A 14,644-nucleotide genomic window follows, 5' to 3' on the forward strand; every position below is an offset into this window, starting at 1 on the left:
TGTAAAGCAGGCATTAGTGAGAAGCTCTTCGTCATTGATTTCCTGTGTTGGTGAGAAGGTGGAGTGGGAGCAGGTTGGATAAGTTCATAACTGTACGCCAATGCAGGACAGCGATATTCTGCTGGGGCGCAGATAATAATTCTGATTAAGTTCTAACACTATCGTGCCTGTAGTGTTGGTAATATGGCCCACAGACTGTTTTCAGTAGGATACGTTGTGCTGATATAAATATTATTATTTTGCTTTCGTATTGCAGTCATAAGAGGCCTGGATATATATTTCTGAATCCTATTAATATCTGTTTTGTATAGGCCAAGTGTTATTTTCGTGTTAGAGGCCTGTCATCTAAGAAAAGCATGTTCCCATTGCTATATATATATATAACCATCTTCCTCTCTCCTTGGAATCTGCATGTGTTTGGCAATGTTGTTACATCTTGAAGAATAAATTGGCGATGATAGGCTGCTGCTTAAAGGGAATGTGTCAGTAATTTTTGCAATGTAATCTGAAAGTAGCATGATATAGGGACAGAGAGCCTGATTTGAGTGATGTATGACTAAAGGCCGCTTTACACGCGGCGATTTTATCGTGCGATCACATGAGCAATCGCACGCGCCCCCATCATTTGTGCAACACGGGCAATTTGTTGCCCGTGTCGCACAAAGTCGGTAACCCCCGTCATACGTGCTTACCTCCCGAACGACCTCGCTGTGGGCGGTGAACATCCTCTTCCTGAAGGGGGGGGACGTTCGGCGTCACAGCGACGTCACACAGCGGCCAGCCAATAGAAGCGGAGGGGCAGAGATGAGTGGGACGTAACATCCCGCCCACTTCCTTCCTTCCTTCCGTATTGCCGGCGGGACGCAGGTAAGCTGCAGTTCATCGTTCCCAGGGTGTCACACGGAGCGACGTGTGCTGCCTCGGGAGCGATGAACAACCGGCGGGAAGAAGGACGTTTGATTTTTTTTTTAAAGTGTCAGCGAGCAACGATAAGGTGAGTATTTTTGCACAATCACAGTCGCTCGTAGCTGTCACACGCTACGATATGTCAAACTATGCCAGATGTGCATCACTAATGACGTGACCCCGATGAAATATCGTTTGATATATCGTAGCGTGTAACGAGCCCTTTACTGGTCTGCTTACTGTAGATTTGATAGAATCCCCATGTTCTCTGTTGTAGATTTATCTGCGATCAGTGATCCCGCTCACACCCCTGATTGCCAGCTTCCTGTGTTCATTGTGATTTGCCAGTAAGCTGCCAATCAGTGCTGGGGGCGGTGTTAGACAGATTAGCTGGACTGGGCTACCAGTGAGACCTAGTCAGGCAGTGATAAGTCACTGCTGATAAAACACTGGTTGTATTGAAATTACAACTCACACAATAAATTACATAGGCCTTGAATCGGGCTCATTTGCCCTACATTATGATGCTCTCAGATTAAATAGAAAAAACCTGCTGACAGATTCCATTTGAAATTATTTAATTAGTGAAAATATATTAAGGTTTTTTTGATAGGTGCAGTGATTATTAGTGAGATGATGGCATTTGTGTGTTAGTAAGAAGGTGTGGGGATTGGAGGGGGCTAGTGGGTGAGCCGCACTGATGTAATTGTACCATGGGTTGAGCTTTTCTTCACTATGAGCTTTGGCTGATCTAATAATACTTCTACATTCTGTGAGCTGCCAAGATATAAACAAGACATATGTTTTCCAACATTTGTACACCACAGGCCTACCAAGGAAAGGGAGATGCTTGAAGATGAAATGCCAGATCAAAACCATGTTATTCTGAGTATTAAATACTACGAAATGTTGCATTTTTGCTAAATATCTCGACCGACCAGTTTTCATTGTGCGATCCATGATCATATCACCGCTTAGTTGGAAATAAGGCTGTTAAATGGCTTCAATTCTCTATGGGTCCCTAGGGACATTTTGTTATGGCTTCTGTGATTTATTTATCTCCCTCCAAAACCAATTGTAAAAGTACCTTTATTTCGTTATAATCTAAAAATGCAGACTTTTACAGCAGTTTCCTAAAAACTGTACTGTGTATGGCTGCTTTCACACATCCGGTTTTTGCTGTGCGGCACAATCCGGCTCTTTGCAGAAAAAACGCAACCGTTTTTTTTTTGCCGCCGGTTGCGTTTTTTTCCGCATAGACTTTCATTACTGCCGGATTGTGCCGCATGGCCTTGCGTTCGGTCCGGTTTTTGCCGGATGCGGCATATTTAGCCCATGCGGCGTACGGATGGAATGTTGCCTGGCACGTTTTTTTGTCCGGCAAAAAAAAACGCATCGCGCCGCATCCGGCCGATGCGGTGATTTTTCCAATGCATGCCTATGGATGCCGGATGTGGCGCGATGCGGCAAAAACCGCATCCGGCCGCCGCATGCGGTTTTTTGCACTGCGCATGCTCAGTAACGTGCCGCAACCGGCAAAAACCGGACGGGCCGCCTGTAAAAACTTATGGAAAGGATGCGTTTTTTTCGCTACATCTGTTGCATAGCTTTTATAGCCGGATTTAGCCGCACTGCTAAAACCGGATGTGTGAAAGCAGCCTATGTGTTACCAGTGCTACTGAATATGGAATATATGGAATATGTTGTAGCTGTAAAAATCTATATAGTCATCTCATTGATTCTCTACTAGCATATGGATAATAATTTATGTATTTTGAATGTTTATATTTATTTTCTAACACCAACTTTTCATGTATTGTAATTGGTTTTGATTATTCTACATGAGACTTTTGCACAGGGCATAAATCCATCACAGTACTAGTGGAGTCAAATTTAAGTGGGTCCCTATAGGACTTTTGTAGTTAGTTGAGCGCTATTTTTGGGATCAGTGGAGGACACTGCAGTCAGATCCCTAACAATCAGTAAGTTATCCCCTATTCTGTTACAAAAGGAGAACTTAAAAACGTGGTAAAATCCCTTTTTAAAGGGTTGTTCCCATCTCCATGTATGGGTATTGTTGGATCTCTGTCAGCGTACCAGCAGGGGGGCGTACTGTTCTGACCCTTCATCAGAGCGATCATGACATCCCGATGTGTTGTCATGACAGCCAGGGGTATCTGAAGACCCATGTCTGTCATCAAAGCGCTCCTGTGAAATCCAGCCTGTGGCAGGCGTTCATAAGAAACAAGAAACTGTGACTTCTACATAATGGTCTGATAGCATGATTATATATATATATATATATATATATATATATATATATATATATATATATATATATATATATATATATATATATATATATATATATATATATATATATATATATATATATATATATATATATAACAAGTGATCAGACCATTGCAGGTTCAAACCCCTCAAGGGACTATGAAATGCAGTAAAAGGTATAGAAAAGAAATGTTTTAAAATATGAAAAAAATAATTATATATATATATAATGTGTGTGTATGTGTGGAGATATATATATATATATATATATATATATATTAGTGCGAATATAAAATTTAAAACACCCCCATTTTACCACATTAAAAATTAATAAATAAAATGCATATGTTTGGTATCACTACATTTGTAAAAGTCTAATATGTCAAAATATAAAATGATCTGAATCATACGCAGTGTAACTAGGAAACTTCAAAATGCCAGGAATGCATTTTTTTTTTTTTGCTGCTGCAACAACAGAAAAAATGAAAAAATGTAATAGGTGATCAAAAAATCATTTATACTTCAAAATGATATGAATAAAAACATTGGCTTGGGGCGGAAAAAGCAAGCCCTCCCATAGCTCCATGTCCAAAAAATTGAAAAGATTATGACTTAAAGTCATGCCACAAGCAAGTTTTTTTTTTTTTTTTTGTATTGCACCACTTAAAACAAAAGTTGTACATGTTTGATATCAACTTAATTGTACTTACTAGAGAATCCTACTGCCTGGTCATTTTTATAGTGAGATGAATGCTGTAAGTAAAACGCTAAAAAACAATTGCAAAATTTCACTTTTTTTGCTATTTTGCCACACTTGTTTTTATTTCCCCACTTACCATTACATCATATGATAAAATGGTTTGAATAATTCAAAAGTACAACTCGTCGCGCTAAAAAAGAAGCCCTCACATGGCTATATCGACAGAAATATAAAAAAAGTTATGGCTTTTAGAATAAGGGAAGGAAAAATCGCCCGATCCTTAAAGGGAACTTATCACCACTTTTTCGGCCTATAAGCTGCGGCCACCACCATCACCGGGCTCTTATATACAGCATGTTAGAATGCTATATATAAGAGCCCAGGCCGGGGGTATAGCATAAAAAACACTTTATAATACTTACCTAACGGTCATGCTGTGAGCCTCATGGGCGTCTCCGTTGGCTGGTGCTGGCACCACAGCTTATAGGACAAAAAAGTGGTGACAGGTTCCCTCTAAGGGGCGAAAAAGTAGTTACTCCAGATTAGGGACAGTGCTGTGAAATGAGATCTTGAAGTGTTTGTGATGATACATAAACCATCTCTGGTCTAGCTCTACACAGTAAATGCAGAGATCAGTGAGGACAGGAGGTCGCGTTCTTTTTTTTTTCCCTGCATGACTTTGCCTGCTTATGATTGGTCAACCTTATGCAGGGGAAGAAGTACACGCCCCCAGGAAAAAAAAAAAATATCTGGTAAAACCCCGATGAACGTTTTATACATTATAACCTAAATTTTACAAGCTAATATCTCCACAACAGAGTCGGAAAATTAAAAAATAAAAACTTTGTTTTCCTCAGCTCTGCAGCCACTTATTCCATGATCTGTCCAGTTCTATATGATCAAACTGGTTATCTATATGGGGGATACCCTATCAATTTTGATGCAACATTGAGTCTTTTTGCACAAAAGTTGAAAAGTTGAAGTCTCTAATAGGAATTGATTTGATTACAAAATATAGATGACTTTCAAAATCCTTAGACACTGTTTATTTTTTTTCATCTAGGCCTAAATGTTAAATGTCTTTTTTTTCTTTTTGTAGGTGCAAGTTTTTCAGTCTGACTGAAACTCCTGAAGACTATACTATTATCGTGGATGAAGAAGGCTTTCTAGGTAGGGATTTTTTTTTTCCTATGGGTTTCCCTCCTTAACACAAGTTTCAATTCTATGGTTTTAATTTAACAGTTTATGTATGGAATGTGAACCATTTGAAAATTTAAATTCCAATAGTTTAAACTTAAAATCTTAGACATTCCCTTTTCTTTTAAAGAGAGTGACTTGGAGTTCATTCCTTTGATATCTATTCGTTCGGTATTTTCAGGGACATAGAACCTGTAATAGAATCTCAAATATATGAAATGTTAATAAATATAATACAATACTGTGCTAAAGTTTTAGGCAGGATTAGAAAAAAGGAAGCAACATCACAATTTAGCTGAATAAAAGAATGAATGATTTTTTTAAGATTTGACAAAATACAAATGAAATGAACGAACGAGAAATCTAAATGAAATCGATATTTGGGGTGACCATCCTTCGTCTTCAAAACAGCATCATTTATTCTAGGTATATTTTCATAACTTGAGGGGTATTCTAAGATTATCATCGGGCATATGAGTAATCAATTATAGAAAACAGGTGGTAATTATCATTTTCATATGTAATTTTGAGGAATTAAATGAAAGAAAAACATCTGTGGGATTCATAAAACTAGATGCGGAATAGCCAAACTGTGCTACAAAGGTGTAGTTGTGGAAAAGACCGCATCAAAACAGAAGGTAGTTATACTGAACAGTGGTGTACTGCCAATGGCGATCACACGGCTGCTATGGAGCCCGTGATTCGGGAGGGTTGTCCCTGGTGTCAGTACCAACACTGGGCCCCTCCACGCACAGCATTGCACTCTCAACTGTATGGGCATCGCTTTGCACCCTTCTTCATCATTCTCCCGCTGTGTCTGCACTCCGACAGCTCAGCACAGGGGTGCGATGACATCATTACTGCGCGCTCACTGTGCCGAAATATGCAGCACTGCAGAACACACACCACTGCAGAGACCAGAGCAACAGGGAAATGATGAGAGGTGAATATTTATTAATGTTTTTAAGTCAGTGAGTATACTGGGGGCCAATGGCAATAATACGATATGGATGATTATGAGGTGCATTATAATATATGGAGGACTATGGTGGTGCATTATAATATATAGAGGACTATGTGGGCACATTATAATATATGGATGACTATGGGGTGCATTATACTATTTGGAGGACTATGGAAGTGCATTATAATATATGGAGGACATTGTGTGTACATTATAATTTATGTAGGACTATGTGGTGTATTATATGATATGAAGAACTATGGTAGATGCATAATACTATATAGAGCACTATGTGTGGGCAGTTATATGTAAAGAGGACTGGGGGGTGCATAATACATGGAGGACTAAATGGGGCCAATTATACTATATAGAAGGCTATATAATATTTAGAGTGCTGTATGGAGGCCAATATACTATTTAGAGTGCTATGAGAGGGCCATTATAATATTTGAAGGGCTATGGGGAAGCCTATAAAAAAATATTGCTAGGGGGTAATAACAAATATGTCATGACACGATATAGGCTATTAGAAAGCCTTCATACTTTTATAGAGGTGTTTTTGACTCCCATTATACTGTAAGCAAGCAATTATACAGTGTGAATATTTGTGTGGGGTCCATCATACTGTGTGGGGTGGATGGTGGGGTCATTATACAGTGTAAAGAGGTGTGCGGGCCCTTATATTGTACGTAGGCTCGTTATACTGAAAGGTGGGCTGTGTTGGGGTCACAATTGGGTATCAAATCATGATGGGGTAATCCTACTTTGCCAAAATAATTGGGGTGGATACAGTGGGGTCCTTATATTGTGCATGTGGAGGTTATTTTGGAGGAATTCACTGTGGAGGTATAGTGTTTGTGGGGCACTTTTGTTGGTATTATACTTTATGGGTGCAATGAAATGGGAATTTAAGGGCTTCAATAGGAGAAAAATTACTTTGTAAGGGCTATAAAGTTGTGGCATATGTTCTTTTGTGACCTAGACAAATATTAATATAACTATGTATTTTAAGGGGGTGGGGGCCAATTAGAACGTCTGCTATGGGGTCCCATGATTTCTATGCATGCCCCTGATATTGAACCAGCATGGTCACTCCCAGGCAAAGATATTCAAATCAGAGTGAGGTTTTAATGTGTTGTGTTTAAGCTCCTTTGAAGCAGCATCAAGAAATAAGTAATGTTGAGGACCATAGACACATTGGTTGGTTAAGGAAACTGTGCAGTAGACGAAAGACACATTATGCTGCCTTACCTTTGAAATCTGAAGATGTCCCTCCCACGGTGCCATTATTTAAAGGTACCGTCACACTAAGGGCGGCTTTGCACGTTGCGACATCGCACGTGCGATGTCGGTGGGGTCAAATCGAAAGTGACGCACATCCGGCGTCACTTTCGACATCGTACTGTGTAAATGCTAGATGATACGATGAACGAGCGCAAAAACGTCGTTATCAAATCATCGTTGCATTCACCGACATTACCATAATGCCGGTGCCGTGACAGGTACGATGTTGTTCCTCGTTCCTGCGGCAGCATACATCACTGTGTGTGAAGCCGCAGGAGCGAGGAACATCTCCTTACCTGCCGCCGGCGGCTATACGGAAGGAAGAAGGTGGGCGGGATGTTTACATCCTGCTCATCTCCGCCCCTCCGCCGCTATTGGCCGCCTGCCGTGTGACGTCGCTATGACGCCGCACGACCCTCCCACTTAGGAAGGAGGCGGGTCGCCGGCCAGAGCGACGGTCGCAGGGCAGGTGAGTGCATGTGAAGCTGGCGTAGCAATAATTTTCGCTACGCCAGCTATCACAAGATATCGTACCTGCGACGGAGGCGGGGACTATCGTGTGAGACATCGCAGCATCTGCTTGCAATGTCGCAATGTGCAAAGCCCGCCTAAGCGACGCTCCAGTGATCCCACCAGCAACCTGACCTGGCAGGGATCGCTGAAGCGTCGCTACACGGGTTGCTGGTGAGCTGTCACACCGGCAGATCTCACCAGCAACCAGTGACCAGCCCCCAGCCAGCAGCGACGTGTTGAAGCATGCTGCGCTTGGTAACTAAGGTAAATATCGGGTAACCAACCCGATATTTACCTTGGTTACCAGCGCACACCGCTTAGCGCTGGCTCCCTGCACTCCTAGCCAGAGTACACATCGGGTTAATTACCCGATGTGTAGTCTGGCTATGTGTGCAGGGAGCAGGAAGCCGGCACTGACAGCGTGAGAGCGGCGGACGCTGGTAACGAAGGTAAATATCGGGTAACCAAGGAAGGGGCTTCTTGGTTACCCGATATTTACATTGGTTACGAGCGTCCACAGAAGCCGGCTCCCTGCACATTCAGTTGTTGCTCTGTCGCTGTCACACACAATGATGTGTGCTTCACAGCGGGAGAGCAACAACTAAAAAATGGTCCAGGACATTCAGCAACAACCAGCGACCTCACAGCAGGGGCCAGGTTGTTGCTGGATGTCACACACAACAACATCGCTAGCAACATCGCTGTTGCGTCACAAAAGTCGTGCCTCAGCAGCGATGTTGCTAGCAATGTTGCTTAGTAAGACATGGCCTTAAGTCCTAGGAGGACTCAGGTTCACCCATTACCTGATCGAAGTCTGGATAAAAGTGATCATATTGAACCAATTACAGCTAAATACTATACCTTAGAAATGGAAACAAGGCCAAGTGACTCAATATAGCAACGTAGGGTGCAGGAAAAATGCTAGCCGATGCTCTGGACTAATGAGTAAAAATGTGAAACCTTTGGCTGTAACAGAAGGCAGTTTGTTTGCCGAAGGTACAATGAATGAATGTCTGCAGGGAACAGTGAATCATGGTTGAGGTTCCTTGCATGTTTGGGACTGCATTTCAGCAAATAGATTTTGTAATTTGATCAAGATTAATGGTGGCCTCAATGCAGAGAAGTACAAGTAGATACTTATCCATCATGAAATACAATCAGGGAGGTGACAGGTTTTGGCTCCAAATGTATTCTGCAGCAAGAAAACAACCCTAATTATACAGTTGTTGTCATTAAGAATTGTCTTCAGCATTAAGGAGGTGATGATATGGCCCCCACAGAGCCCTGATCAAAGCATCATGAAGTCTGTATAGAAGTAAATAACTAGACAGGTTTTGTACAAGCCTAAATCCACAGAAGATCTGTGGTTGGCTCTTGAAGATGTTTGGAACAACTTCTCTACCAACTGTGTGTATGTACCTAGAAGAATTTGTTTTTGATGATGTTTTAAAGGTAAAGGGGATTCTCACCACATATTGATTTGATTTTTTTTTTACTTATTTATAGGGCATTTTTGGTGCTGAACATGAGAAGGGATTTCTAACAAAATGCAGATATAGATTACAGTAAAGTAACTGACAGATTTGTACAAAAGGAAAAGAGCACTGCCCTTGTGGGCTTACATTCTATATAGGTTTCATAACCAGCATTTGTGTCCAATATCAGGCAGAATTTTTTACTATGTATAGTATGAGCAAGTCACACGTTTAAGTTCCTAATGTGACTAAAACACAAACAAAAAAGTTAAAATAAAAAGTTACAAAAAATATAAAAATTTAATCCTTTCCCTTTTCTAACATTTAAAATAAAAACATTTAAAAAATAATCATATTTTGTATAATGTTGATACATGTTGTTCGAACAAATATTATGGCTCTTGGAAGAAGGTCCTGACGGGACCACTGAATGGAGGACAAAATGCAGTTTGAAAGGGCTCTAAGAAAACAAACTTGGAATTACATGTAACCAGAACTTGTGGAAACCGAAACGGTATGCACCAGCGGACTCCCGATAGGCAAGTCCATCTTCAGTTCCTTTAACCATTTCAACCAATTATTTTTTACCACCAGCTGTGACTTTTCTTTGTTTTTCTAAAATATAAAAAACAGTATAAACAACTCACACGCTCCTTACTACAGGTACCGGTAAAGAGGCTGAAAAAAGCAGGAAGGGGATGTTTTATGTCTGAGTAAACACCACGTTCAAAAACAGGGGGGGTAGAGGAGGGGCTAGGTAGGCCATGTGCGTTGTACCAATCCAGAGCTAGAGGCAGGAAAAAAAATATTATTATTTTTTGTTTGGTGCACACTACATGTGATCATGCTGTTGTTACCCCCAGTGTGAGCCAATCAAACACTGCAAGCGGCTCGCACTGGGCTGAGCACCAAGCGTACCTGAGCACAGTGATGCACGCATGAGTGGTTTGCATACATAAAGCACCCAAACACTGTTTTGTTTTTTAAAGTTGGTGTTCAGCTTAAAAACCGAACATCGGGTTCCCTCATCTCTAATAAAGACTACCTATTCATTCATCCTTGATATCGGCCATTTTCCCCATATTATTAGAGACTTATCCAAAGTTCCTCCCCATAGCCTTTTGGTAACATAAATAGTCTTTATACATCTAGTGCACACGATAATAGCATACATGCTGTTGCTGTCACGCTCCAGAAAGCTCACCTTCCTGAGGATAAGGATATAGCCTATGCCAATTGCTATATGGACTAGTTTGAGAACAGTTTACCCATAACCACAAGGCCTCACAAATTCCATTTTTAGACACCATGGGCATCAAACATAAATAATTAATAAAGATCATGATATGAAGAAAACAAAATTCTTTGCCAAACATGTTTCAAAATACATGTAACACAAAAGCTGATTTAAACAATAAATAATTTTTGGATGATAGTTTTCCTTTAAGGAAGCAGTGTCGTACAGCGAGCTACTCTGCTTCTGTGACTTCCATTCTTTGCCTTTGGACTTGCTGAAACATTTCTATAGGATTTATGGAAACCACTTGGTTGTTTCTGAAGCTCCACTTTGTGATTGGTGTCTGGGCTAAGCAATTCCTGACTCATGCGGGAACGAGATGGGAATAACCCTTTTAAAGATGTATTACATATGAACACTATAAATTTACCTATGGTTACTAGAGACGGGCAAATAGTAACTATTCATGTTCGGATAATGCTCACCGAATACTGAGTACTATTCCAATATTTTTCATGACACGATAAATGCTCGGGTTCCCTAATGACTTGAATTAGGTTCGTTATTTGTGACGAATACAGACATAGTACTTTGGGATTTGTTACAAATAATCCAAACATGAATAGTTACTATTCAACAATCACTAATGGATACACATGTAAAAAAATTGTTGAATTCAGGAATCCATTCCTTGCAAAGTGTTGATGCATAGTGCTTGTACATATGGCCACAGGATATGCTGTAAATGTCTGCAAATTGCAGTTTTCGTCTATCTTGAGAATAGCCAACCAGAACGGAGAAGGACACTTGTACAGGTGTCTGTCCATTCACAACAGGATTCTAATCAACCATAATGTTTTGACATGGTGAATATCCCTTTAATGTTCCCAAATTTTCTTTATCTACACATGTTGTATGGTGTAGTCTAGTCGTATATGCTATTTAAAACACTGATAAATGTGGATGTTTACGTATGTGATAGTCTTGGTACCGTTCTACTTACGCAGAAGCCACATCTGTTTTCTCCATAACAGACCTCCTTTGGTCATTTTGAAATTTTTGGAAAGAATGTGAAGCATTTGACTACAGTTTAAATGAGATCCAAATGAATAACCCTAATAAATAAGCCTACCTATGATTTAAGATGGAAAACAGTAAGTCACTGAACTGCTTCATGTTTATCGTCTGCACGATGCAGAAGTCCCAAGGCTCCTTTTACGTGAACACTTGGGACTTGCATATCATGCAGAGCTTTCATGTTTTTCAGCTTGAACGGGGCCTTTCTTTTATTTTTTATTATTTTGAACAGTTGAGTTGGTGGTTAATGCTGCAAGGTCTATAGAGAAAAGAGTTATTTATACTTCAAAAACAAAATCCCTCTTAAGTGTCATATCTGCTTGTTTACCACATTACATTGCCATAAATCATAATCCTGCAGTTATTTTTTATATATTGGCCCCTAGATCTCCTCTTTGTTAGAAGAAGGCAGACATTTGGACTGTGATCCTCATCTTTGGCATATCATTTTATGACAAAATTTTCAAATTGAAATTTGTATGTATATTTAGTTTTCTGTTATAGTTAATGATTTTATAACGAGCATTCCCTCTTTAAAAGATTCTTTGACTAAATACGTTATCCCATAAAGTGCCTGAACTTTTATCCATTGAATTATATTCATGATAACCATTTCACTTCTATCTTTTAAGGGTTCCAGAAAAGGTAGTCTAAAATTTGTAATTATGAGCCTCCCAGTTTTGGTGGGTGATATTCCCATTTTTTTCATATAATTTCAAGTAGACTGTAAAGCTGTTACAGAATGGGTTACTGTCACGCTACCATAAAGATCAGGACAATCCGGGAATGTGTTAGTGGTGATTTATTAAACAAGGCATTTCGGAGATTCCATCTCTTTTATCAGGTGACCTGATGAAGGAGAAGGAATCTCCGAAATGCCTTGTCTAATAAATCACCACTTAAGCGGGCTTTACATGCAACGACATCGCTAACAAGATGTTGTTGGGGTTACAGAATTCATGACGCACATCCGGCTTTGTTAGCGACGTCATTGCAAGTGAAACACAGGAATGACCGTTAACTATTAAAATTACTTACCTGATCGTTGACACATCGTTCTTTTCCCGATTATCGTTGCTTTTGCAGGACGCAGGTTGTTCGTCGTTCCTGCGGCAGCACACATCGCTATGTGTGACACCGCAGGAACGAGGAACATCACCGTACCTGCAGCCGCCCGCAATGAGGAAGGAAGCAGGTGGGTGGGATGTTCGGCTCGCTCATCTCCACCCCCCGCTTCTATTGGACGGCCGCTTAGTGATACCGCTGTGACGCCGAACAAACCGCCCCATTAGAAAGAAGGCGGTTCGCTGGCCACAGCGACGTCGCTAGACAGGAAAGTATGTGTGACGGATCCTAGCGATGTTGTGCGCCACGGACAGTGATTTGCCCGTGACGCACAATCAACGGGGGCGGGTGCTTTCACAGCGACATCGCTAGCTATGTCGCTGTGTGTAGAGCCTGCTTAAGACATCGCCGGATTGTCCTGATCTTCACGGTACCGTGGCATTAACCCTTTTTGTCACAGCTTTATAGTATACATCCATGTGGGGCTTCAGCAATCGTGGTTTATACGCTTGCAAGTAGTTGTGACTTCTTCACAATCTAACAAGATCAGCCTTTACAATGTTTCACCCCTTGTTGTCCTCCTGGGTAAGACCCTATTTCCACTTCTCTGTCTTCCAGTTTTCTTTCAGTTTATAGTTTCGTTTGGAATTCCATGTTTTTAAGGTGAAGCAGAATTATTGATGGTGAACTGTTTATTTTTGGTAATTCTCAAACTTCAAGAATACAATGAACCCAATCAACATGAAGTTCCCAATGCCTGTTGGTGTTGTGCAGAGGACTTGTTTTCTTTGCATTAATTGAGGTTTGAAAGCAATGCATTTTTTTTGTTATTTTGCCCATTTCTCAATTTCAGAAAATAAATACAAAATGTATTGCTTGAAAATCCGGAGACATGTTGTCAGTAGTTTATAGAATAAAAAACAATTCACAGTTTACTCAAAATTATACCTATAAAGAGAAAAATCAGAAAAACTGACAACTTTGCAGTGGTCTCTTAATTTTTGCAAGAGCTGTATATTCTTTATTTTTGAATGTTCAAAAAGATAACAATATGATGAAACCATTGTAATAAGTGTCAACATTCATTTTAGAAAGAAGAAACAACAGGGAATAACTTGTGATAAGAAAGGGGTGTGGGGTGGAGGGGGAAGTCTCGGTTATAAACTAAGAAGTATGATGAGATACATAAACATAGCTAAGTACATGTGACTATGCATAATCCATATGTTAACTTTGAAGATTGGCATTAACAGAGGCTGAAAAGTATCCTGTCAGGTGCAATATGCACCCAGAACAACGAGCAGTTCTGGGTGTATATTGTTAATCCCTGCCTAACCGTCATTGTATACACTAGCCTAGATAAAGAGATCTTTAGAAAAAGTATGTCTAAAGATCTTTTATCTTATGCTAATGAGCGCAGGGACTAGTCCCAAGGTGTTATATCCCCCAACTAGTCCACCTTCTTAGCATGTTAGCATGCCCACAGGTGCGTACTAACCTGCTATTCAATGCAGCATCACCAGCGGTTCAGCGTGTACCTGTGTTCGCTGTGACCGCGCTTCTGAATGTACGACACTTCCAGTCATGCGCAGTAGACCTCTCTGAAGCCGGGACACATACACCCAGCTTTATACTGCGCATTACCGGAAGTGCCCAGCATTCAGAAGCACGGTCACAGTGAACACATGTATGCGCGGCACCGCTGGTGACGCTGCAATGAATAGCATGTTAGTACACCCCTGTGGGTGTGCTAACATGCTAAGAGGGCAGATAGTCAACAGATATAATGCTCTTGGGACTAGTCCCTGCGCTCAGTAGCATAAGATAAAAGATCTGTAGAAATACTTTTTCTAAAGATCTCTTTATCTATGCTAGTGTATACAGGGACAGTTAGGCAGGGATTAGCAATATGCACCCAGAACTGCTCGTGGTCC

The 14,644-nt window shown here is 40.6% G+C and overlaps 1 protein-coding gene across 2 annotated transcripts in view; it reads left to right on the forward strand.

Moving 5' to 3' along the window:
• Nucleotides 1-14,644, forward strand: part of CASTOR2 (cytosolic arginine sensor for mTORC1 subunit 2) — a 239,244-nt gene that overhangs the window by 123,347 nt on the left and 101,253 nt on the right. For both annotated transcript variants that reach the window (XR_012750522.1, XM_075336350.1), the window contains exon 2: nucleotides 4,998-5,068. Coding sequence is in view for 1 of the 2 variants with exons in the window: in XM_075336350.1 (XP_075192465.1) it covers nucleotides 4,998-5,068 (71 nt within the window). In the remaining variant the exon portion in view is untranslated. The remainder of the gene's footprint in view (nucleotides 1-4,997; nucleotides 5,069-14,644) is intronic.

The sequence above is a fragment of the Anomaloglossus baeobatrachus genome, chromosome 2 (assembly GCF_048569485.1).
Source record: "Anomaloglossus baeobatrachus isolate aAnoBae1 chromosome 2, aAnoBae1.hap1, whole genome shotgun sequence".
In the NCBI taxonomy this organism is placed as follows: domain Eukaryota; kingdom Metazoa; phylum Chordata; class Amphibia; order Anura; family Aromobatidae; genus Anomaloglossus; species Anomaloglossus baeobatrachus.